The sequence below is a fragment of the Callithrix jacchus genome, chromosome 19 (genome assembly GCF_049354715.1).
Source record: "Callithrix jacchus isolate 240 chromosome 19, calJac240_pri, whole genome shotgun sequence".
NCBI lineage: Eukaryota > Metazoa > Chordata > Mammalia > Primates > Cebidae > Callithrix > Callithrix jacchus.
In genome coordinates, this window is record NC_133520.1 from 28,173,495 (window position 1) to 28,199,400 (window position 25,906).

The window sequence follows — 25,906 nt, forward strand, 5'->3', positions numbered from 1 at the left end:
GGCCATGTCATTCCCCAGCTGAAACCCAGTCAGTGCCTCCACAGAGCCACCAGGGCCAACACAACTGCTCTGCCAGGTGTCCCAACCCACCTCAATCCAGCTCCATCTCCCGCCATTCCTCCCTCACCCACCTCCCCATCCTCCAGTCACACTGATCTGCCAGGCTGCTCTCTTAATGAGTCACACCCATTCTCACCAGGAGGGCATGGCTTGCCACCTCACCACATCTTAACTCTCAGCTCAGCCGCCCATGCCCAACAGCCAGCTTCCCCCAACTCCCCTGTCCATCTCCTCTTGGCCACGCCCATCCCCCAATGCAAGGCATTGGAATCCAATCTTCATTTGTGCTGTCTCCCCAGGAGATGTACATCCTTGAACACAGGGTTATGTATTATATGTCTCCATACTCCCAGTGCCTAGCTCGGTAACTAAGTGACTGCCAAAGGAATGACATGTCTTAAGAGTAGCCCTCCTTAGCCCACTTTCATCTAACAGCACTCCTGACTAAGGCAGGGTAAAGAGCATAGGTTCCACATTGAAAAACAGCAAGACAGGCTTAGGAGGCAAAGTGGCATCTCCGTAGTGGTGGTGAGGCCAGGACCCAAATCCAGACCCTCAGCCTCAATGTCTTTACTTCTGACTCAGCCTCAGTGGGGCCTGGGCTGGTGCCTGGCTTGTCTCAGGCCTCTCACTCCCAGGCTTCCACAGATTAGCATGGTTCCAACCATCTGGTTCATGGACTACACTGAGAAAGCAAAAAACCCTACAGAACGCACTTCATCACTACCAGTAGAAAAAACCAAACCCCTTGGCAGTGTGTAGAGGTGAAGCAGGTGTCATGCTGTAGTGTACCTGGGCTCTATCCTGGCTCTGCCGCCAAGTGTCTATACCCTGGGCCTGTCCTCTCCTCTGAGATAAAGCAGCTGCACCAGGTAATCTTTAAAAGGTCCTTCCAGCTCTGACAGGAATCCTGCAAGTCAAGCACAGCTCCCTTCTGAGCCATAGGGCTAGGTTTCTGGCAGAAGCATCAGGGTGTGTGATGTAAAGATCACGTGCTGGAATAAGAATGGGATGTCCTCTAAAAGGCTCTGTTCTCCTAAAAATCTGTATGTGGCATGCATGAGTTTATCTAGACCTCTCATGACCCAGTTCCATCTCTGCGTCCAACATGTTACTCCCTTCCATGAGCACATCTCCATCCCTGCTGTAACTGAAAGTGCCGCTTTCAGGCCTTGCACACTTTTTCCTCTGGGAGGACGGGGTTGAGGACCAAGGCCAGGGTCCCCCAGGGTGCCTGACTGTCATTCCTGTCCAGAAGGAACGCCATCTTCCCTTCTCCAGGAAGTCTCTACAAGCCTCCAGATTACTCCCTTTCCTGAGCCATGCTGGGCCCCGGGTCTAGAAGGTCACACCAGTGCTGCAGTGGGATCTATGGGTTTCTTATAAGGCCAAGGTGTCACAGGCAGTTTGGTAGGGCTCACTTGAGTCCTTCCATGCGGGATCCTGCTACCCAGGGGAACAGCAATAAGAAGCTGAAATAGTTCTGCTGTCTCCAGCTCTTCTGTGTTTGTGGCAACTTATTTAACTTCTCCTGGCCTGGGATTCCTCATTTATAAATGAAGACTAAACTTGGTCAGTGTCTTTCAAATTGCATTCTTTTGGGTCCCACGGGAACCACTGTACGGTGGGGTAGTAGTCAGGGAGGGACTGAGGGACACTTCCCTCTCAGCCAGAGCAATTCCGTCTTTACGTTCTATAGATTTTGTTTCCAAAATGGATTTTGTTTGCAGAAGCGTTCTATTTTAACAAGTTTTAAAGGCAAGGGAACAGCCAACGTATTAAGTGCCTTCCTGCTCTCGGAGTGTCTCTAATAAGACATCTCCTTGCCAGACCCACGAAAAGGGCAACACTGGGGTTTTTGCCTTTATATGCATATATGGTTATAAACTCTCAACACTAGATGGCAGGATACCAACAACACAGGAACATACATGGCTTGGCCATTAAACCTGAGGACCGCAACTCAGAGGGTCTGGCTTTACTCTGCACAGCCAAGAGGAAGAGTGCAAGTCTTTTTTAGCAAGAAACCAATGTGACACCAAAGTGAAAACATGGCAAACCAGAAGACCCATTCAAACTGTCCTCCTCCTCTTGCTCAGATCAATGTCAAGTCCCTGATGACTCCCAGTCAAGGGCAATGTCACTAGGTCTTAGAATCCTGAAGTCTTTCCTCCAGCCTCAGTTTACACCCACCACCCTTAATGGAACTGCCCCGAGGTTCTGGGTGTAAGGCTATTAGTCAGGTAGTGCCTTAATTCTGACTTCTAAGGGGAAGGAGATAAACTATAGCCCAAGAGGTCTAGACAGGACTCCATCCTCTGCAGGCATCTGACCTCGCATTTTCCCGCCATCTATAACTCCAGGACAGAGAGTGTTCCTAAATTTGCAAGTGTCTGCCTGCCCAAGGAGTGTGGAAGACAGCCTTGTTACCTGGTGAAGGGCTAAGACAGCCCATCAAAGTATTTACTGATGCTATTTGAACTATAACCACAAGATACCAGGGGGTTACTTGGACTTCTGCTAAATATAAGGCCAGCGCTTCAGGAGGAGCCCATTTTCTCAGTCTGTGGTATCAGCTTGATCATGACTATCTATGTGGCCACCAGTAAGGCATGATAATATACATTAACAATATCAGCTAACACTTACATAGGCACTTACTATGTGCTAGGTATTGTTCTAAGTGCTATAGTTACTTACCTGTGCACACACACACGAACACATACATACTTAACACTCAAATATCGCCACCATTTACAGATAAGGAAATCTTATCTGTGCAGTGGAGATTAAGTAGTTTGTCACCTAATTAACAAGTGGCTAAGCTAAATTTGAAGTGAGGAAGGCTGAACGGAGTCTATCTACCTAATGAGACTGCCTCTCAGAAAATCACCGACAAGTCTCAGAGTTGGAAATTCAACGAGTTCCAAAATTCTCAAATGTTGCTCTGGATCAACTGCATCCTAAGAAGCAAAGGAACTTTTAAGAACGGTTATTGCCTCCCCTCCCCCTCACTCTATTTGAACAATCAAAATCGGGGGTTATGATAGTACTGGGAATCTGTATTTTCCCAAGGCTCACCTGCTCTGAGAAAGTAGGAGAGGCAGCAATGGCCTGGACCTTCATCTGATGTTGATCCCTTCCACAGTGACCTCAGCCTGTCTGTGCTCGGGGCCCTCCAAGGATGGAGCTTCCTGGGTCCCAAAACTGCCTAGATCAAAAATGCTCCCTCAACTCATGCTTACATCGGTTTCCCTGAAGCCTTTATCCACTGGCCCCAACTCTACACCAGGAAACTCCACTGAACATAACTGATGCCCCCAGTACCTGCTCCCACACATCCCACCTCCCATAACATGCCAGCTCTCAATCATCCTGTGTCCCCAAGTCCTCTCGTCTTTAGGCTCTTCCTGCTTCCTTAAACCATTCCTTCCAGGACAATGTGTTGAAAATTCCATTCACCACACTGGCCTCCTTTCTCTGAATGAATTCTGAGTTATTCTTCTCTTTGTAAAGGTGAGGTACCCAGAAATGAATTCAAGACTCTAAATTATTTCTTTGGGTCTCTGTCTAAGCTATTATAAAATGGGAGCAAAATCCATCCCACCTACCTTACAAGAATGCTATGAGACTGGCACAGACTAACACATGTAACACAGCTTTACAGCATTAGGGATCCTATAGTATGTGGTCATAATACCTACCTCTCTCAACTTCTCTACCACCATTCTGTATACATCAATAAAGACCAATGTTCAAAGCAAAACAACAAAATCCACTTATCTAGACAGGGACCCCTGAGCTGGAATTCAAGACACCTGGGTCCTGTTTCCACAGACAGTGGACAACTATGGAATTGGTTCCGTGATATGAACAATTATTCCTTTGAATAATTCCTTGAAAGGCTCTCCATAGGAACGGGAGAGCATGCTTATTCTGAAGGGGCCAAGAACTCTAGCAAATACCCATAACTTTGACTGGGTATAGTAGCCAGGGGCTTGTGTGTAATGCCTTACCAGTCCTTCTGAGACACATTCTGGTTGTAAATGTGCCCACTGATGTTTCTATAAGGTGGACAGATGCATTTGCACCGGATGTCTTCAGAACTCTGGAAGAGAAAGCACATGTCAAGTATGCAGAGACGCTGCCTGGGGTTCAGGTTCTAGCAAGATTGTCAACTTTCTGTTCCCCATCCTGTTAGGTAAACCATAGCTATGCTCTTGAGCTTTCTGCATCCCCAAGTTCAAGTCCAGCAAGGACTGCCTCTGTCAGAAGCAAATTACAGCACAGAAAAAGTCCAGGTGGCAAATAAGACTCACAGAAAGCTGTCTAGGGCTGCCAGTCCCTAAGTAGAGTGCTTAGAGGAATGGGGGGAAGTGTGTGTGTGTGTGTGTGTGTGTGTGTGTGTGTCAGAGTGGCAGTCCTCTACCCTAGACCCCACACTTGTGTGTGCAGCTCTGTCAGTGGACTTGGCAGCCAGCCTCTTTCCCACCTTCCATCTCCAACTTCTTAGGTTAGGATTGGAGAAACACAAAGGGCAGGGGTGAATAAGAAGTGGATCATTTCTGTGAGAATACTCAAGCAACCCCTTTGAGCATTCTTCCCTTCTGAGTAAGAGATATCACCATAAACGTCTTTACTAATTAGGAATTCTGAGGAGGGAATGGAAGCAAACGCTCAGCCTTAACCTTACTTCAAGGCCCAGGTGACCTTTAGTTCTGCAGATTTACCCAAACAGCTCCATAAGAATGTCCCTCTGAAGAATGGAAGTTATCTCAGGAGTCCTGGAACTTAGGTGGGTCACTCTTAATAACAGAAACTTCACTCCGCACAGGACCTTACATTTACAGGCCATTTTTACATTGCTATGTAATTTGATTTGCCCTGCAGAGTAACAGATACAACCACTACTACAGGTGGTAGTTTCAGCATCCCTAATCCAAATATTCAAAACGCTCCAATTCTAAAACTTGTGAAGCACTGACAGGACCATGAAGACGATGTGAACACTGCAGAAAAACACCTACAGACATCGTAAAAATACGTGGCGGGCTTCTTGAAGGACTAGAACAGAGTGCCTTCGTAACAGAAAAAGAAATCATGTCAGTTTACCAAATCAGAGACTTCTGAGACAAAAACTTGATAATGAATCAGGTGACTGGTAAAAGCATTTTTAAAAGCCATCTGAAAAGAGTGTCTCATCTCTAGGGGACCCACTTCCTGGTCCCTCTACTGCTTCAGATACTTCTCACCTAAAGGTGTAACACAGCATCACAGCAGTAGACAGAAAGCCTATGCTGCCCGGTGTGGCAGCTGACACAGGTATTCTGGTGATGCTACTGTGCTTAGTTACCCTGAACACGTTATTTTTTTTTCACTGTGTTCACAGGACATCATATTTTTTACTGTTAAGTACTTATGTGTAAGAAAATATTTATCTGTAACATATAAATTCATTGTCTGGAACAGCGGTGATGCCAACCAACCAGACTACGCACATGGGTAGCTGAGATAATGACACCTTTGCTTTCTGATGGTTCAGTGTAAATAAACTTTGTTTCCTGCACAAAACTGTTGAAAATATTGTATAAAATTACCTTCAGCCTATGTGGATACAGCGTTTATGAAACATAAACGAACTTCAGGTTTAGACTTGGGTCCCCTCCCTAAGATACCTCATTTTGTATGTGCAAATACTCCCAAATCCAAAATATCTGAAACGAAAAATACTTCCGGTCCCAAGCAAAGGAAGTTACGGAGAACTTAGATAACTTCTCCAAACTTCCTTGCTGGAATTCCACCACTGGTCTGTCCGATCCAGAGTGTGAGCCCGTGCTCTGTGCCTTCCCCACTCCTCCCCGGGAGGCCTAGAGCCTGGAACCTGAAAGAAGACCACTACAAAAGTACGGCCCCGTAAGTGAGTGAGAGGCAGGCTTAAGGAGCAGCTACCTCTGAGTCAGCCCCGTAGACAGGGTGGCCGTGCACGGTGGTCGTGACCAGGTGCTGCTGGCTCACCTCCCTCACCTTGTTGGCTTCGGCTGTGGGCACCAGCAAACACCCGACCACAGCCACCAAAGATAAGAGCTTCATGCTTATCAGGCTTGCTGGGTCAGCAAAGCCGGACACCTGGAAAAAGAGATACGGAGTCGGAGAAGGGGAAGGTGGCCACACCGCAGCCAGCACGCTAGGCCCTTAACCATCTTGCCAAGAAGTGGGACTGGGGTTGGGGGCTGGGCTCCGGGATTCCAAGGCCTGCTAAACCCGATCGCCAAACGCTGCTTTCCCTCCCGCTGCTAAGCCTCCCGCTCTCGGCCGGCCAACTGGTGGAGCAAGCAGAGGGGGCCTCGCCGAGACACACCCGTCAGGGACCTCTAGTTTCTTCTCAAGGCCCGGGTCTGACCCGCGCATCGCGTCCCACCGCCCTCCGCCATCTCCGCCTCGGCCCGCCCAGCAGCTCCTCCCCGCTTGGGCCCGACGGGAACTTTGGGTGCAAGCCTGGGACCCCTGCTCTGACGGCGAAGGCCAGTGCCCACCACGCCCAGAGATCTTGGGAGCTACTGGGACCCCCTAGTGCCCCCGCGACCCCTGTCCCCTCCCCCAATGCCGCGTCCACGAACCTGCAAGCCCCGCCGCAGCCGCACACGACCCAGCTGGCCCCGCCCTCTCCTAGCTTCTATTGGCTGCCAGAGCAGCCCCCCAGCCCAACCGCGCTGTTGCCATGGCAACAAGACCCGCCTTCACCTGGGCGTGGAGACTCTTGCGCAAGGGAGAGGCAGGCATTTCTCAAACCCGAGCAAACCAGAAAAGGGAACGTCAGCCTTCCAAACTCATGGGGAAGGGTCTCGCCTTCGTGTGGCCTGTAGAACTCTCACTGCAGTGCTTCGCCCTTCCTTGTATCATAAAGCTCAGCTTGTTTCATCCTGCTGTTTTAGAGAGAAAGCACTTTATGCACTGTATGCTAGTAACATCAACAAAAACGATGAGAGAGATTGAAGGGCCTTGTCCTCATTAAAAATCTGGAAATGTTATTTAGGGATCCACATCTTTGCTGCGGAAGACTTCCTGCTAGGCAACGCCTCTACCCCTACATACACCCCTGAAAAGGAGAAATCGAGGGTTGGCGATGGGGTGGTGTGGGCTGGGCCTGTGAGGAGTGTGCACAACAGCGTCCTCAGCCTGGTCCCCCTACCCCATGCTGGTACTGGGCCTGGCAAAATGGGGCAAAGTGTGAACGGCCAGGATACAGGGGTGAGGGTCCGAGGCTACTATGGGGCAGATGTGAAATTTTTGCCAGCTGTGAAGGAAAGAGGTGTCATCTGAATTCAGGGCACTAGACTCGGAGTGGGGACACCGGGCCTTTGGCCCTGGCCCTGCCTGCTATGCAGCTGTGTTAGCTTGGATACGATACCTCCCCTCTCTGGGCCTCAGTTTCTCTTCCCTTATCTGTAAAATGATTTGGTTGGATTCTAAGATCCCCTCCAGCTTTGATATGTTGGGATTCCTTAGGGTGAGGGGCAGTATCAATATGGCCCCAACTTGAGGTTGGTGGCTGGATTAGCATATGGGTTGGGCCCAGGTGGAATCAAGCCCCTTGCAGGCCCTGTGAACTGAGATGGGTACTTACCTGGAGGCCACTGAGTTTATATTCCTCTATCCTATGCTTATGTCTTATTCCTTTTTATATCCTTGCCACCTGGCAGAGTGCCCTGTGCTTGGTGGGTGTTTAGGAAGTGTTTGCTACGCTGAACTGGTAGAATTAAATTAAACCTAGTTGGCAGGGGGCAGGGGCAGGAGGCCTGTGGTATGAAACAAAGGTCAGGGCTTTGGAGTAGAGTGACCAGGGCAGGAATCCTGGTTCCTCCCTTCCTAGTTGTGTGAATCTGGGTGGTTTCCTTTAGGACACCGCCTTTGGGTCTTTGGAATCCTTTCAGAAGTTTCTGTTTCCATGTCCATAAAATGGGATTCATATTGCCAAATTTTCAGGGTGGTTGTGGGGACATAATGAGTTTATATGCACAAAGCACCTAGAACAGCATCTGGCACAAAGAGGTAGGCTCTTTAAATGGAAATGTTAGCTCATTGTGGAGGTCAGAATGGGTGCTTTGGTGAGCAAGGTCTGGCAGAGACAGGATGCCTACCTCGAAGGGACAGAAGGGATAGTTCAGGTTCTAGAAAAACACATTTCTTCACTCCATATATGTTCTGTGTGGAGATGGGGACTTTCTTGGGGACAAAAGCATGGGGCTGAGTCTGTCACCTCCAATGAATGACCCTCTGACACACAACACTAAAGATACCCAATACTGAGCTCACCATCTTCCTCATTATACAGAAAGGGGGCCTTGCACTGTCATTCTGCATTTCTGCAGGTCCTAGGTTGGGGCATCAAACTGCCTTTGACTCCTCTCTCCTATTTCCACATCCAGTCTATCCAGCTGTCCCCAAGAGGCAGCTATCATCTCCCTGCCTGTATCTTTCCTCAGCTAGCATTCTGCTCTCTGAAATGCACTCCCTTCCTCTGTCCTCCTAGGTCCATCCTATCTTCCTCCAACTTTTTTCAGCGCATCACTCATTGCTTAATAATCCCTGGTAGCAAGCACCCTGTTGGATGTAATTCAGACCCCTCCATTTGGCAACCAAGCGCTGGTTGGTTTCTGCACTTCCCCATCTCATCACTGGTTACTTCCCCCACCAGCTGTCCCTACATTTGACTTTGCTCATTACAGTTTTCCATAGGACATTATCACCCCCAGCCCTGCCAGTCCTTATCTTTCATCTCATTCAAATCTTTGCCCAAGCACTGGCCCTGCAGAAGCTTTTCCCAAATCATCCTACCTGACCCAGGCTATGTCATGCCCATACATCCTCCACATGCCTGTGTTTATGAGCCATGCCAGAGAAGTGAGTCTGAACTATTCATTCAATGTAATTCCATAAACACGTGCCAAACACTCTATGAGCCAAACTCCAGGGCTCACAGATGCTAGGTACCCCAGGGATACAACAGACAAATCACATGCAACCCTGCTCTCAAGTAACACACAACCTAATAGGGGAGCAATCACATGGCCAGAACGTAACATAGAAAGTGATGTGTTAAAGAAGCAAAGCGGCTTTGTTGTCTGTGGCGACACTCGAGGTTTGTTGTCTCATGGCCGTAGAGATCAAGGATGCACACACACAAAGACTGAGGTTAAGAGTGGTCATTTAATAGGCAAAAGAAAGAGAATAGCTCTCTGCTACAGAAAGGGGTCCTGGAAAAATGGGCTGCTGCTTCAAGGTGAAATGCAGGCAGTTTTATAGATGAGCTAGTGGGGAGGCGGTATCTCATTTCTATAGGGCACAAAAAACCAGTTAGCCCAGGTGTGTCATCTGCATAGGGCGCAAATCTCTGGCAGCCCCACCCCAATCTTTATCATGTGTGTGGGTTCTCTGCTTGAGCTTCTCCATGTTGCCCAGTTTTCTTACTGTACATGTGCTAACAAAAAAGGGAAGGTGGAGCCCCATGGGGCCATGCCTGGCCTCCAGGTAGCCCTTGTTTATGAGTGCAGCTGCCAGCATTCCCCCATGCAACCTTTCAGCTTGCTTATATATGTTTGGTTGCTCTTTGTTAGAAAAGAAATGATTTCTAGGGCTGTTTCTTATTAGACGCGAAGTTCTGCCAAGGACTTTTTTGTACTCACTATCTGCCGAAATAATTTCTATCTCCTGTATCAGAAGAGCTTTTTCCCTCCAAATATTTTTCAAGCGCTATGCTAGGTGCTGGGAATATCTCAGTAAACAAGACAAACCCTGTTCTTGTTCTCACAGAACTTGAAATTTATTGCAAGAAAATGACAAATCAACCAGTAATTACAATTCAGGGTGGTAAGAGCTGGGCTGGGGGAAGGCTGCAGAGGCACTCAGGAAACCTAGACCAAGGGCCCGGGGCGCCCAGAATAGTGGAGAGGGTGCTTAGAGGGCACTGAGGGCTACTTGGGCTGGGCCAGAGTGGTGGGGGGAACAATACCTCACCCCCAAGTGGCCACATCCTAATCTTTGGAACCTGTGAATATTGTCTTACACAGCAACTCTGCTTTCAAGTAATTTTGTAATTATATTACTTGCAAATTTAATTAAATTAAGGCCCTTGGGTAAGGATAGATTATCTAGGTGGGCCCAATCGAATTAGATGGCTCCTTAACAGAGGAACCTTTTCTGACTGTGGTTAGAGGAGGAGATGGATGTGGAAGTAGGGTCAGAGAGAGGCTATTCAGCTGGCTTTGAAGATGCAGGCAGGGGGCCACCAGGCAAGGACTGTAGGTGCTGCAGAAGCTGGTCAAGGCAAGCCAGTGCATTCTTCCCTAGAACTTCTAGAAGGGATTCGGCCCTGTGAACACCCTGATTTTAGTTCAGGAACACCTCTGTCAGACTTATGGGCTACAGAGCTGTAAGATATTATGTCTGTGTTGTTCGAAGCCACCAGGTTTACGGTAATTTGTGACAGCAGCCACGGAAAACAAATACTGCCAGGAAGGGTGGGCAAAATTTGGGACACATTCAGAAGCAGGGTGATGGTGAGGCGGGCATGCTGCTGGGGGCAGGGGCGGTGTAGGAAGAGCAAAGAGATGGCACTGGGGAAGTGCAGGGAGAGGAAGGTAGGGAAAGTTCTAACAGTTCAGTTTGGCTCGATCCTAAGACAAGCAAATGGGAAGGGAGGACAGAGAGCTCAGTGATATCAGAGTCAGAATGTGAACCAGGAGGGAGCAGGGAGCCCCTGGCTCAGGGCTCACTGAGAGGGTAAAGACCAGGTAACCTCAGCAATGTGCTCTCTCCAGCAGAGGAGGCCTAAGGAAGCTCTGGAGCCTCCCACTGCTTCCTCTCAGCACTTAGCCTTCCTCCTAACCTCAAGTTTGCAACTCTAGGACTCAGACCAAAACCCATACCCTCCAGTTCATACTCACTCTTATCCAATAATCCTAAAATCAATTTGACTTTATGAGGCGACGCCTTGGCATCCATGCCACAGCTGAGGGTCTGGGCTCCTCCTCACTCGCTGTCCCTAGTGTTGGTGCTCCTGGACAGGGGCTGAACACTGTCATCACTCCCAAATGGTGTCTACTCTCCCTGGCATCAACTACATGCCCTGCTTTTCCACTGATCCCCACTGAAGCTTCTCTGTCCAGTGTCTCATAACCTCAAACTCCTATGAGATGATTAACTTCCTAATGTTTGCATTAGCAACCATGTATTAGACATACTAAGAGATCAACCTAAACAGAGACTAAAGCTCAAATGATAGAATACAGATACGGGTCAACACTCTCAAAGGGGCAGTAATGTGGGGGGTACAAAGGAGTGCTTGACCCCCCTTCTATAGGACGTTGCCCTCTAGCCACAGATGGGAGATCAGGTACAGTAATATGGGGATACAAAGGAGTGCTTGACCCCTCCCAAAGGACATTGCCCTCTAGTCACAGATGGCAGGTCAGGTGCTTGGCGATGTCCTTGAAATAGGATGGGCACCATCCTCAGATACCTGAGTAACTTCTCTCTCTCTGGCCATAGCAGGATTTCTCAGGCATCACACACAGATGTGATACACACATATTTAAATTGATATGCTAGACCCAGTTTGTGTCAGGCATTCTATCAGCAGTTGCCCATTAGGCACTCTGATGTGCACAGTCCTGAGTGCTACGCATTCTGCCCCCTCTGTTGTGTTTTTCTTGGTTCAGCTCCCACAACTGCGCATGCTCTTTTGGGGGTAGCCTTCATGGCACTGCATAAATAGAGGATAACAGCTCACTTTTTGGTTTCAGTGTTCTTAACCGGGTCAAATGTTTTGGGTTTTGGTTTGTTTTTCAGCTCTCACTAGTGAAGGAGCAGGGTAAGGTCATGGAAAGGTCCCGGGACCAGAAGTCATATGTTCCAGCTTCTAGTTTGAACTCACTCCTGTCAAAGCACTAGCCCATTAGAGCTCAGGTTCCCCCGAAAAGATTTGTTTAGAATAGCAGTTTTTAAACTTTTGGGTCTTGTGTCCTTTTACACTCTTAACAATTACTGAGGTTAAGCCGGGCGTGGTGGTTCATGCCTGTAATTCCAGCACTCTGGGAGGCTGAGGTGGGTAGATCACCTGAGGCCAGGAGTTTGAGGCCAGCCTGGCCAACGTGGTGAAACCTGGTCTCTATTAAAAATACAAAAAGTTAGCTGGGTGTGGTGGCAGCCGCCTGTAATCCCAGCTACTCAGGAGGCTGAAGCATTTCCACACTTGGGGAAAAGCTGCTCCATTGACTCCTAGATCCTTCCCTTGAGTATTAACAGATCAGGTTTTATCATTTGGAACCAATTGCTTGAACCCAGGAGGCAGAAGTTGCAGTGAGCTGAGATCGCGCCATTGCACTTCAACCTGGGCGACAAGAGCGAAACTCCATCTCAAAAAAAAAGAAAACATTATTGAGGTTATACTGAAGAAAAAAATTTTTTTAAAAATTGAGAACCCTAAAGAACTTCTGTTTATCTGGATCCTATCAATATTTGCAGTATTAACATTAAAATAGAAAATGTAAACATATTTATTTGTTTTAAAATAACAACAATAAATTCATTGTATGCATAAGCATCTTTTGGTGAAAAAAAAAGCCCTATATTTACTAAAAGATAAAATTTAGTAAGAAGAGTGACATTAATTTACTTTTTTTTTTTTTTTGTAAATCCCCTTACCATCTGGTTGAATAGAAAACAGATACATTCTCACATCTGGTTTTGCCTTCTTCGGTCAGTTGCAATATCACATGTCATCTAAACTTCGGAAAACTCCACTATATGGTTGTTGGAGAATAAGCAAAAAGAGTAAATAACATCTTAGTATTTCTAGGAAAATAGTTAGAACTTGTCTCCCTAAAAGTCTTGGAGACTCAGAGTCCTCAGACCATAACTTCGAAAACTGCTGGTTTAGAAGGCCCTAAGTTTCCTACCAGATCAGATATTCTGAAGTCTTTCTGATAATACGCCATGATAGTAACGCTCAAAATACACTTCAGGGAATATGCTCCCTGGCATAGTATTATGGGATGTTACTGTATGCGGGATGCAAACTGTGTGTGGGGAAAATGTAGTTTCTATGAGGAAATTAGTTTGGGGAGCCTTAAAGTAAATTAATTAGGCACATTTTACTACAGGACTTTTTAGATGCTTTGATGCGATAAAATATATTGTGAATCTCTTAAAATACATTATCGTATATAGTGTTTTCCCACAGTTTGGACCAGAGACTCGTTTTCAAAGAGCATCCTTCAAGACTAGTGTACCAAGGAACACACTTTGGGAAATGCTGCTCCATTGACTCCTAGATCCAACCCCTGAGTATTAACAGATCAGGTCCTATCATTTGGAATCAACTTTTCTCTAAATAAAATTCTACGTATGCACTTTGTTTCTTTTAATGCAGAGACTTTATGATAGCCATTTCTAAGGCTAAGAACTTCAAATTGCTAAAATGAATAAGGTGCATTTTGCTAAAATTTAAATATAAAGAATGTTAGTAATTATGTGAATAGTAATGTATTGATTGGGTGAATGAATAATAATTCCATGTACTGAGCACCTACTGCATGCCAGGAACCTTTTAATACATACGGGTGATCAAGAGTGTGTGGTATTAGTGGAGGTATAGACATACAGAACAGAGAACCCAGGAATAAATCCAAACAAATATGCACAGTTGATTTTACTTTTCCTGAGACAGGGTCTCTGTCACCCAGGTACCATGATGGCTCACACAGCCTTGACCTCCAGGCTCTTGAGCAGCTGGGACTATAGTCATGCGCTGCCATGCCAGGCTAATTGTTTTATTTTTATTTTTTGTGGAGACAGAGTCTTGCTATATTGCCCAGGTTGATCTTGAACTCCTGGGTTCAAGCAATCCTCCCACCTTGGCCTCCCAAAGTGCTGGGATTACAGGTATGAGCTACCATGCCTGACCTTTTGCCCAATTGATTTCTGACAAAAGTGCATAAGCAATGAAGTGGAGGAAAGATATCCTTTCAATGAATGGTGCCGGAACAAGTGGACACACATGGGGGGGAAAAGAAAGAACCCTGACTGAAGTCTCAAACCTTGTAAAAAATATAACTCAAAAAGAGCACCACAGACTTAAATTTAAATGTAAGACTGAAAACTTAAAAAATATTTAGAAAAAATCATAAGAGAAAATTATTGGAATCTAGAGCTAGGCAAAGAGTTCTTAAACTTAGCACTAAAAGCACAATCCACAAAAGAAAAGAAATGATTACTTGGACCTCATCAAAATTAAAAACCTTTGCTCTCTGGAAGACCCTGTCAAGAGAATTAAAAAAATATATTTGCAGATGGCATCGCTAATGAAGGACTGGTATGTAATATATATGAAGAACTTTTATAATTCAACAGTAAAAAAATGTACAATTAGAAAGTTGACGAAGACATAGACATTTCACTTAAGAGGATCTATACGGGTGGCAAATAAGTACATGAAAAGATATTCAATGTCACTAGCCATTAGGGAAATGCAAATTAAAACAATGAAGGCCGAGTATGGTGGGTCATGCCTGTAACCCTAGCACTTTGGGAGTCTGAGGCTCAAAGTTGCCCTAATTGTAAAGCGAGAGCTCTAAACAAGATCGTTATTTTACAAAGTGTGCTATGTGTATGCAAGATGATTCTAAGTGTATTTGGAAGGGAATTTTTTACTTTGATAGAGATGTATTTTTTATTTTTATTTATTTATTTTGAGATGGAGTCTTGCTCTGTCATCAGGCTGGAGTGCAGTGGTGCGACCCCGGCTCACTGTAACATTTGTCTTCCTGGTTCAAGAGATTCCCCTGCCTCAGCCTACCGAGTAGCTGGGACTACAGGCCCATGCTACCATGCCCAGCTAATTTTTTTGTATTTTAGTAGAGACAGAGTTTCACCATGGCCAGGATGGTCTCAATCTCCTGACCTCATGATCTGCCCACCTTGGCCTCCCAAAGTGCTGGGATTACAGGTGTGAGCCACCATGCCCAGCCATATTTTTTATGTTTTAAACCTTCATATTGAGTTACCATTTGCACAGGATGAAGTACGCAAATCTTAATTGAAGGGTTCAATGAATTATTACTGTAACAGCCTGATGGGTTCTTCCTTCCAGCTGCACAAACAAAATCCAGTCCTGAAGACCGAGCCCAGCCACGCTGTGAGGGAGACAGCGTTATCGCTCAAATCAGTCTCTCTCAGAGAAGGCTCGGAGGTTAGGGGTTTTTCAAAGGTGTTTGGTGGGCAGGGGGCTAGGGTATGGGGCGTGCTGATTGGTTGGGTCAGAGATAAAATCATAGGGAGTCAAAGCTGTCCTCTTGGGCCTAGTTGCTTCTGGATGGGGCCGTAGGAGTGGTTGGTGAGTCCAGGTGGAGCCTGGTGTTAGACACAGAAAAAAATCTGAAAAAGCTGCTCTTGGGTTCGGCAACAGTGATGTTGTCTGCAGGATTCATGGGGGAGGTTGATTATCTTGTGACTTCCAGAATAGTGACTGGCTACAAATCATTTATGTCTACACCTTAGCCGAATGCAGGCTTCTGTATCCTCCTAGCCTGGTGGTCTCTCATTAGCTTTGCAAAGGTGGTTGAGTTTTGGGGATGGGCTATTATCCTTTCAACTATAAGCTAAATGTCTCCCAAAGTTAGCTTGGCCTAAGCCCAGGAATAATTAAGGGCAGCTTAAAGGCCAAAAGTTAAGATAAAGTTTAACTAGACCAGATCTCCCCTAATGTTATAAGTTTCTTACTGATACAATTTTTGCAAGGATGGTTTCATTATCTATGCATAAACTTGTATAACTATAGATGCAAATCATTCCCAGTTCCCCTAGAAAGCTCTTTGTGCCCTAGTTTCCTTCACTGTGAAGGTAACTAGTATTCTGAATTTTTTCAACATAGATTGGTTTTTGCCTGTTCTTGAAAGTCCTGTAATTAAATCATACAGTAACTACTCTTCATCTGTGCCTGGCTGAGACCTCAATCACGTTGGGGTCACCACCCGAGACACTGATCACCATCTGCAGAGGTCTGTCCTGCAGACCCTAACTTAACGATGAATAAATACACTCACATGTACTGAGTGGGCTAGGGATGGTCATTGGCTGCTTTCAGAGGGTGATTGCAGCTAAGTGATCATGACTCCCTGTCCTTCCTCACATTTATTCAGTATAGATTTAATAACAGAATTCTATGTCAACATGCTTGTGGATAATTAACATGGTTAAAAGAGTGGTTTTACAAATGACAAAAGCTTTAGGTTCTGAGGCCCAGAGTAAACACCATTAACTGGTCATTCCCCTTTGACCTCCCCCTGAGAGGACCATCCAGCACAAAGTGTACATGAGCAAACAAATTAGAGACAAAAGGATGTGGGGTAAACAGACTTAACTGGGGAAGCTTTTATTGTTCCTAATCTTTTACCCTATGACTTAAAATTGTAAGGCAATGAACTGGCTGTCTTCAGCCCATTTCATCAAAACCTTTTGGCCTTCCAAAAGATTTGAGACCATAATCTAACTTTCCCTAATATTTCCCTAATATTTTGCCAGCAACCCCAAGTGATTTCCAACATCTGGTTTTTCTGGGTCACCATTATATTTTTGAGTATTATCGATATTGTTCTATGTAGCAGTTCATTCGTTTGCATTGTGAAATAGTATTCCTTTGTATGAATATACCACAATTTACTTATCCATTCTATTGCAGCTGGACATGTGTGTTGTTTCCAGTCTTTGGCTATTGCGAACAAAGCTACTACTATTGTAAATGTCTTTTGGTGGACATATGCACTTATCTCTCTTGGGTATATATCTAGGAGTAGAATTGCTGAGACATAGGGTACTCAGTGTTATCACCATACACGATCTTGTATGAATCTGGTATGAATATAGAGAGGTGTGTTTTACAGGAGGGGAATAAAGATGATCTTAAACTTTTTCAGATTCTTACAGGGATTTTCTAATTTAAAAAGTTTTTTAAGCCAGGCATGGTAGCTCATGCCTGTAATCCCAGCACTTTGGGAGGCTGAGGCAGGTGAATCACTTGAGGTCAGGAGTTCAAAACCAGCTTGGACAACATGGTGAAACCCTGCCTCTACTAAAAATACAAAGAATAGCCTGGCAGGGTGGCAGGCACCTGTAATCCCAGCCACTTGGGAAGCTGAGGCAGGAGAATTGCTTGAGCCTGGGAGGCAGAGGTTGTCAGTTGATATCATGCCACTACACTTTAGCCTGGGCAACAAAGTGAGACTCTGTCTCAAAAAATAAATTAGTTAATTAATTAAAGGTTTTTAGGTCCTGGTAAACATAATCAGTGTGTGGGGCCGTTATTTTTATTTACTTATTTGTTTTTGAGATAAGGTTTCACTGTGTCACCCAGGCTGGAGCACAGTGCTGCGATCATGACTCACTGCAGCCTTGGCCTCTTGGGCTCAAGTGATCCTCCCACCTCAGCCTCCCAAGAAGCTGGGACTCCAAGCTTGTACCATCATGCCCAGCTAATTTTATTACTTTTGGTTTTTAAGAGACAGTTTCTCACTACATTGCCCAGGCTGATCTGAACTCCTGGGCTAAAGCCATTAGAATGCACACATTTGTGTAAAGAACTTAGATGAGAAGAGGGCACATGCTTGGAAAATTGCGGAAACTGCAGAGCTGTGTGAAGGTATAGAGGTGGGTTGGGGAGGAGGGTACAGGGGCAGGGAATATCAGGATCCAAAAAGATCTTGTAAGGTTGAAATGAAGGCTGAAACTAAGTTTCCCACTTACACAAATATGGGAGGAACGGGTAAATGTAACTGAGGATAGCTGAGTGAATAGTGCAAGTGTAATGTGACTGACAAGAACAAACAAACAAGCTAATTTGGCCTCAGGAGGGATTAGAGGAACTCAGGACCTAAGAACTCATTTTCTCTAGAATAAGGGTAGTGGTGATCCACCTACTCGGCACCAGCAGCCTACAACTGGGTGCTCTGTTCCATTTTAGGGACATATGCTCCGAGGAACAGACCAGAATGCATTTGGAGGACAGTGGCCAGTATGGTGAAGGCCTCAAACCCTGCCACATGAGGAACAGCTATAGGAAACGGGACATTGTCCTGGGAGAGAGAAATCTTGGTGGTGATAGCAGTCTTTGGCTATCTGAGGGGATGCCATGTGGAAGAGGAATGGGTTGCCCAGAGAGATTTCTTGCTATGTCTGATGGTATTCACACATTTTTTTGGATGGTCACTTGTTGAAGCTGTTTCAGAGAGAATTTAAATATCAGATGAAAAGTTTAATGAATGACTCTGAGTTCCCTTTTAACTCTGAGATCCTGTGAGTCTGGCTGTGTGACCTTAAATTTGTCACTGAACTTTTTGGAACCTTAGTTCTTCATCTGTAAAATAACAGGGTAGACTGGCTGGGTGCGGTGGCTCACACCTGTAATCCCCGCATTTTGGGAGGCCAAGGCGGGTGGGTCACAAGGTCAGGAGTTCAAGACCATCCTGGCCAACATGGTAAAACCCTGTCTCTACTAAAAATACAAAAATTAGCTGGGTGTGGTGGCACACACCTACAGTCCCAGCTACTCAGGGGGCTGAGGCAGGAAAATTGCTTGCACCTGGGAGGTGGAGGTTGCAGTGAGCTGAGATTGCCCCATTGCACTCCAGCCTGGTGACAGAGCAAGACTCTGTCTCAAAATAATAATAATAATAACAACAACAATAATGCTGACTAAGGATTCTTTAACGCTGAACACAATCTACTGAGTTGCTTCCCAGAGAAGCTAGGTAGTGTTACATATTTCCAATCTTCAGCTATGACTCCTGCAGTCAGGGTGCTTTGATTGTCAGCAACAGAAACTGTCTGTTTGACTTAAGGAAAAAAACAGTTTGTTGGAAAGAAGTGGGAAATTCTTATCATCTAAGAAATGACTGAAAAACAAGACGTGAAGAAGGCTCAAACAAGGGCCTCTCCTGGCATGCCACGGGAGTGCATTGGCTGTGATGGATTTTCCCCTTATTCTTAGGTCACTATTCAGCATTCGAAGTCCAGATGACGGTCCCTTGGACCTAACTTAGTCTCAAGCCTGCTCCTTGGCAGGAAGGTCAGGACACCTCGATTGTCAGCCCAAGGTCATCCCCCAAGATGAAATCAGAAGCTAGTACTAGAAGAAGAGCCAAATAACATGTTCCCTACAACCTCCACTCTTCTCTCGCATTCATGATAGCACATCAGACTCAAGACAGTGAGCAGCATTATGATGGAAATAGTCTTCGATCTATTCCAACTTATCTTTAAAAGTGAAAAATGCACTCGTTTGCATTTTTACCAGTAGTAGCCCACGTGACATGTCATAACTGGGTGCTAAAATGCTGACAAGTCTGAGAACACCACTCCTCTAGGAGACAGACATGCCGATGGACTTGTGCATTCACAAACAGATATCGGATGCCTACTATGTGTCAAGCCCTGTGCTAGACACGGAGACTCATCAAGTCATTGCAAAAAATGGAAAGGTTAAATATTTGCCCCCGGGTAAACGCAAAGGGCAAGTGCATTGCATCAGGGTTAAACAGGGTGGGGCTGGCCAAGGAGGGATTCCTTTCAGGCCCCGGCCTCGCAGCTCAAACATGGCCCGCCCTAGCCCCACCCCCGAGTGACCGCACGCTCGAGCCGTCCAGTCCCGTCACCACCCCGTCCAATCTCCACCCCGGGTCCAGGCCGCCTGGGGCGTTTGCAGTCCTCTGCTGGAGGTGGCGCCCTCCAGAATGAGAACATTTCTGTCCCGGGCCAGCAGGTGTTACCTGAGTAAGACTGAGATTCTCCCACCAGGCGACAAGGCATGTTGTGCCCGAGACAGGCACAGCTCAGATTCCCATCCGTGGTAATTGACCCGGGGGAAAAATGTAACCAATCCACGAGACTCGGGCCTCCAGCCAGCCGCCTGCTCGCTCCCCCCACGCGGGGCCGAGCCTGGAAGGATTTACGGGGGGCGGTGGAGAGGGCACGGGGTGGAGCTGGGAGGACCCAGGCCCCCTGCTAGGCGGCGGGCTAGAAGCGTGAAGCGAAGGTCATGGAAAGCCCGCCGGGCCCTCTCGCGGGGGTGCACGGGCCACTGGGTCCCGGGCACCGCGGCGATTTACCGCGCCCGGAGGTCACCGCTCAGTGTCCCCGGGCGGGACAGGAGGCTGGGTCCTGCTGATCTCAGAAGACATAGCAGCACGGAGACACTAATCCGCTGTTTTTACACATAATCACTTTACACGAGAGAGATTACGTACCTCACATTGCACTCATAGAAGGATCTGTGGGTGTTAGAGGCTTTCAGCTCCTGCTCTCCAGGGCGTTGTGGGACACAGCCTAGCAGGGAGGGAGCAGAGGCGGCAGCAGCATCACGGGTTTTAACCCCCCACCTGCCCCTTGCCTTCAGTTTTCTCACCTACGCAGGGTTAAGCTAAAACTGTGCCTCTCTTTGCCTTTTAAGGATAAAACTGAGAGTCCGAAGTGTTTGCAAAGAACGCGTCAGGAGTGCAAGGCTTTCTTTAGACTGTGGATCTCGCATCCCTCTCTGGCCTTGCTCACCAAGGAATGCCAAGGTCATTGTTTTCAAAAAATATTGATAATTGACTTGAAGGAAAGCAACCTAATTGCTTGGTCGGATGAGTGTAGACAGCTGGGGATGACCAGATGGAAGAGGGCTGCTGCTTTGCAGAGATACTCTCGGGGAAAGAAGGAATGGGACTAAGGCCTGGAGTGCGATTTTTTGTTGTTGTTGTTGTTGTTGTTGTTGGTAAAGATTCCTGTGATCAGAATCACTCTTATGTCTACCGATTAGAGTAGGAGACTGGGAATCATTTTGAACCAAAGTTCTCATTTAACAAATAAGGAAAGCGATGCCCAGATAGGAGAAAGTGACTTTCTCATCTCCCCCAGGCTCCACTCCATGTGAAACCAGGTTTTAGGATTTGGGCCTTTCTCCTAAAGAATTCATGGAGTTGTTTCCTGCTTCCAAAGCGGTTTGAATTCCTCTGGTAAAGGTAGTTTCTGTCACTATGTCCCTCAAACGAGGGAAGGCAGGAGGTTTCAGGGGTTAAGGAGTAAGTACTTACTGGTGTGGAATTTAGGAGGTGAGATCTTCATGGGCACTGTGTACTTGATCAGTTTACAACATGCTGTTAATAGAGGCCATTAATCACAGCCAACTGCAGCTGGCTTAGCCTGGGACAGGGACTGTCCAGCCATGGTTAGGAGGGGCAGGCACAGGCAGGAGTAACTAGGGAAGGACCTCCTACAGTTACCCTTGAGGCCTGAAAATTAGTTCCAGGAAGAAGACAGTGGAATAAGGGCTCCCAGCATGAAGACGTTGGCAACTATAGTTGGTGTCTCACTATCTCCGGCAGAGTCCCTCCAAATGACCCAACCTGCGTAAAATGCCTAACACAGTGTCTGGCATACATTAGGTGCTTAGTAAATACTCTGGAATTTGAAAGGCCTTACCCCAAACATCAAGATATCATTTTATTCCCACTTTACAATAAGGAAACAGAGAAATACAAAGGTTAAATTATTTGACCCAAGTTATACAGCAAGGAAGTGTCAGAGCTGGGATTCAAACCCAGACCTTCTGAGACATCCAGGCCCAGCAGGGATGGGGCTGGGAAGAACTTACTAACAGTATAGTTGTCAGCCTCAGACTCTATCCACCAAAAATATTCTCCCTCCCTCCAGCTGGGTGTGTGCAGCTCTCACCAGAGAAGGGGTGATCAAGATGGCCTCTGGAGGCGCTTTCGGATTTACAATCCTCCAATCCCCCCCTGGAGAATTCCTCCCTCTCAGACTTCACTTGCTTCTCTTTCTGTACTGTCCAACAGGCCAGTCTGGGCCTCTGAGTGAGTTCAGCTGTCGTTGTGGGACAGAAGAGGAGTGTGCAAACCCTGCAGGATTAGGGGTGCTGATGAGGCAGCCATCAGAAAACATCACTTGACAGGGTCTCTCTATCTCATGAGTCACGAGGGCTGAGCTTGGAGCCCTCTTCCTGCTCTTCCAGGAGCCCTGGCCTCTCAGTGACCTAGCCCTTCTTGTTTCCACCTGACACTTCTCTCACAGCTGCCACGATTTCATAATCTTTTGTCGTAACCTTCCACATCATCCCTCCATCATCCGGTCTCAGCTCACACAGAGGGCTAGGAGGTGAAGGAGCCCACTTCCTGCTTCTCTGCCGGATGACTCCTCCTCCATGCCCAACTGAGAGTTCTTCTTACAAATCTCCATAGAAGGGGATTCTTCATGTTTCTTGTCAATGTTTCTCAGTGTTGACAACTTATGAGGCCAGGGCATTTGGTGAAATGAAATTTCTGGGGGTAAGCTTTCAGGGATTTGTTGGGGCATATATAAGGATTTGAAGTATTCAGATAATGTAACTCAGGGGTCTGCAAACTTCCTGTAAAGGCCCAGATAGTGAATATTTTATGTAGGTCATACAAGTTCTGTGCCAACGACTCAGTTCTGTTGTTGGAACACAAAAGTGGCCACAGGTGATAAGTAAATAAATGAGCGTGGCTCTTTTCAATAAAATGATATTTATAAAAATAAGCTGTGGCTGGGCGCAGTGGCTGATGCCTGTAATCCTAGCACTTTGGGAGGCTGAGGTGGGTGGATCATGGGGTTAGGTGTTCAAGACCAGGCTGGCCAACATAGTGAAACCCTGTCTCTACTAAAAATACAGAAATTAGCAAGGTGTAGAGGCAGGCGCCTGTAGGCCCAGCTACTTGGGAGGCTGAGGAAGGAGAATCACTTTAACCCGGGAGGCGGAAGCAGAGGAGGTGAGCCGAGATTGTGCCACTGCACGCCAGCCTAGGCGACATAGTGAAACTCTGTCTTAAAAAAAAAAAAATGCTGTGGACCATAGTTTGCTGGCCTCTGATAGAAGTGGTTTAAGGTTGGGGCATGGGTGGACACCCCAGGAGGCAGCAGTGGGCAATTTCTCTGTAATGCCATTGGCTGGCTAAGGTGTACCATGGACCTGCACAAGCATGGGGCACCTCCCTCACCCATCCCACCAGAGGTCATCGGTAGATAGAGGCCGCTGGGGAACACCAAGCAAGGGTCAAGATTGCTCTTCTGTAATGGAGCTGTGGGGTGCTGTGTCAAGAGGGAAGAGACCCATGGGTCTTTTTTTTGAGACAGAGTTTCACTCTGTTGCCCAGGCTGGAGTGCAATCTCCACCTCCTGGGTTCAACCTATTTTCCTGCCTCAGCCTTCCAAGTAGCTGGGATTACAGGCATGTGCCACCAAGCCCAGCTAATTTTTGTATTTTTATTAGAGACAGAGTTTGGCCATGTTGGGCAGGCTGGTCTCAAATCCATGACCTCAGGTGATCCACCTGCCTTGGCCTCCCAAAGTGCTAGGATTATAGGCGTGAGCCACCACACTTGGCCCCTACAGGTCTTCTGACCACTGTGTTCAGTCCTGACCTGCCCAAACAGTCTTCTCCCTAAGGAAGGAGCCCCACACAGATCTTCTCACTGACTAATGCCCTTATTTTCTGTAGCAGCTTACTAGACCTTTCAGACGCACTTGGGAAGAAATCCTGAAGCAGATCCTCATTAGCTTGTGTGTGGCTGGTGAGGTAGTTTTTGCTCAGGACCGGGTGCCTAACAGCTCTGGGAGGTCTTTGCTGAGGAGGGGCCTTGTTATCTCAGATGTAATGGACTTATTTCGTTTCCTCTGGGGCACTCCCTCTTTCTTCCACCTCTAAGCCTCTGCATATGCTGTTTTCTCTGCTGCTGCTTCTATCTTCTCCATTAGCTAAATCCTTCTCATCCAGTCACCTCCTCCAGGACGCTTCCTGAGATTGCTCTCTTCCCCCAGTTTTCGGTTGGTGTTCCTGTGTGTGCTCCCATTGAGCTCTGATTGATAGTCCCCCACTAAAGCCTTTGCTTGGCTTCTCTGTGATTACTTGTTTCACCTGTATCTTCTGCTAGAATGTAAGTTAGACTGAAAACTTTGTGAGGACAAGGACCCCAGCACCTTGCACAATCTGGTCTACAGAAGTAGCTCAATAAATATTTATTAAATGAACGAATGATTTTCACTCAGGTCAGTGTCCATCACATTCTCTGTAAACTTCCCAAGAAGTTTGAGAGAGAGCAAATATCCTTTCCTGTGGTTATAGTACCAACCTTTCCCTTTCAGCTTCTGTTCTTAGTGGTATGGGTACCGTATGTTCCAAGAGTTCTTTGAACAGAGGCAGCCATCTTGTTTCAGTGGGCCTTCATTTGGAGAGGAAAGTGATGGGGGGAATATTTTCCTGGACTCCTCCTGGAAGGGAAATTTCCAGTCCCCCTTTATTGTTGAGCTCTGTATTATTTCCCATGACTTAGTTGCCCTTCATGAGTATGAAGGCATGCCCAGAGCTCTGGGAGGCCAAGGCAGGAGGATCGCTTGAGCCCAGGAGTTCAGTTCGAGGTTGCAGTGAGTGATGACTATGCCACAGCACCCCAGCCTGGGTGATGAAGTGAGACCTTGTCTCTAAAATAAATAAATAAATAAATACAAAGTATGTACAAAGGTACAGTGTGTGTGTGTTTGTGTGTGTGTGTGTGTATGTGTGTGAAGGAAGCCTTGGCAGAGTGAATCTTTACCTTGGGAGTAGTTTGAGGGGTTTTCTTTTGAAAGGGGTGTTCCTGAGTTTATTGTGTTCTTCAGAAAATTCCAACTGTAGCTAGAATTAGGATTTTCACACCACTGCAAATTAACTGCAGGCCACCCCCAACCCTCCTCTGCCACCAGCTGGGGAATATGGACTGGGCTTGCAACCTAAGGGTTCTGATAATACCCTTTGGACTCAGCACCCTTGTCCCAAGGAGCGGCAAGAACCTTCTCTTGGTCATCGTACCAACCTTCCCAATTTCCCCAGGAAGGAAAGGCACCCAGATGTGTGTTGCAGAGTCGGGGAAACTGAAACACAAGTTAAAGAACATCAGGTGAGAGGAGCCAGTGAGAATTTGAATTCAAATAGCAGCTCACCCTTCCGTTTGCACCCTGCCTTGCCCCAGCCACACTGCTATGATTCTCAGTGCCCATTGGAGGTGGTAGCTCTGCCTCTCCAGGCTGGTCAGAAACCAACTTGCGGGTGGACAGGAGGTGAAGAGAGGAGGAAGGAGAGATGGGTTTCCAGCCTGTTCATGCATCCTCCATGCCCATCTCTCCTTATCTCTTTGGAAAACCTGTCTTGACCTATTTTCACCCTTTTCTTTGGGGCCAGCCATAAATGGCCCCAATCACAGCCCTTGGGTAGTGCCAGACCTGTGACTCAGGAGTTGCTGACTCTCTTGATTTCAGGATTTTGTGACTTTGACAGGATGACCTTTGAGGAATTCTTGGGGGGCAACTGGAATGAGCCTGCTTGGAAGCTCAGTTAGGCCTTGCTTATGAGCAAAGCATGTTTATGGGACATTAAAAATAGATTGTAAGCAAATACATAAATCTCTTTCTATTCCTGACCCTTTGTCTCTGGCCTCTCACCTCCCGAGGTGGCCCTCAGTACAGGGGATAGATTTGCCCACATCCCTTAGACTGTAGAGGATCTGCAACTCCCTGCCCTGTGAGACTTGCCCTCCTTCCCCGTGGTTCCAGGTTCTTCTCACCTCCTCTCCTCGCCAGTGTCCCTGGCAGAAAAGCTAACAATTAACTGAAGGCAATTAACAGCCGGGGCAGCTCATTCATTGCTAGAGCTGGAGAGGTGCTAAATCATCTCCAGCCAGTCAAGGGCAACCTCCTGTAGGTCATTCAGTAGTAGGGGAGGTCCGTGTCAAGTTCTGAGTCTGGCCTT

The 25,906-nt window shown here is 46.9% G+C and overlaps 1 protein-coding gene across 11 annotated transcripts in view; it reads right to left on the minus strand.

The window, feature by feature from the left end:
- Nucleotides 1-20,469, minus strand: part of TMEM9 (transmembrane protein 9) — a 33,310-nt gene extending 12,841 nt beyond the window's left edge. The window contains exons 1-5 of one of the 11 annotated variants that reach the window (XM_078356787.1): nt 20,355-20,469; nt 12,763-12,860; nt 6,802-6,983; nt 6,085-6,186; nt 4,077-4,168 (exon numbers count right to left, since the gene is read on the minus strand). In XM_078356787.1, the coding sequence (XP_078212913.1) occupies nt 4,077-4,168; nt 6,085-6,186; nt 6,802-6,840 (233 nt within the window). In that variant the 5' untranslated portion in view covers nt 6,841-6,983; nt 12,763-12,860; nt 20,355-20,469. Of the gene's footprint in view, nt 1-4,076; nt 4,169-6,009; nt 6,187-6,418; nt 6,709-6,801; nt 6,984-12,762; nt 12,861-19,877 lie in introns of those variants that run through there. The other 10 variants (XM_078356788.1, XM_008985380.5, XM_008985378.5 and 7 more) reach the window with 10 other exon arrangements.
- Nucleotides 20,470-25,906: the final 5,437 nt, after the last annotated feature.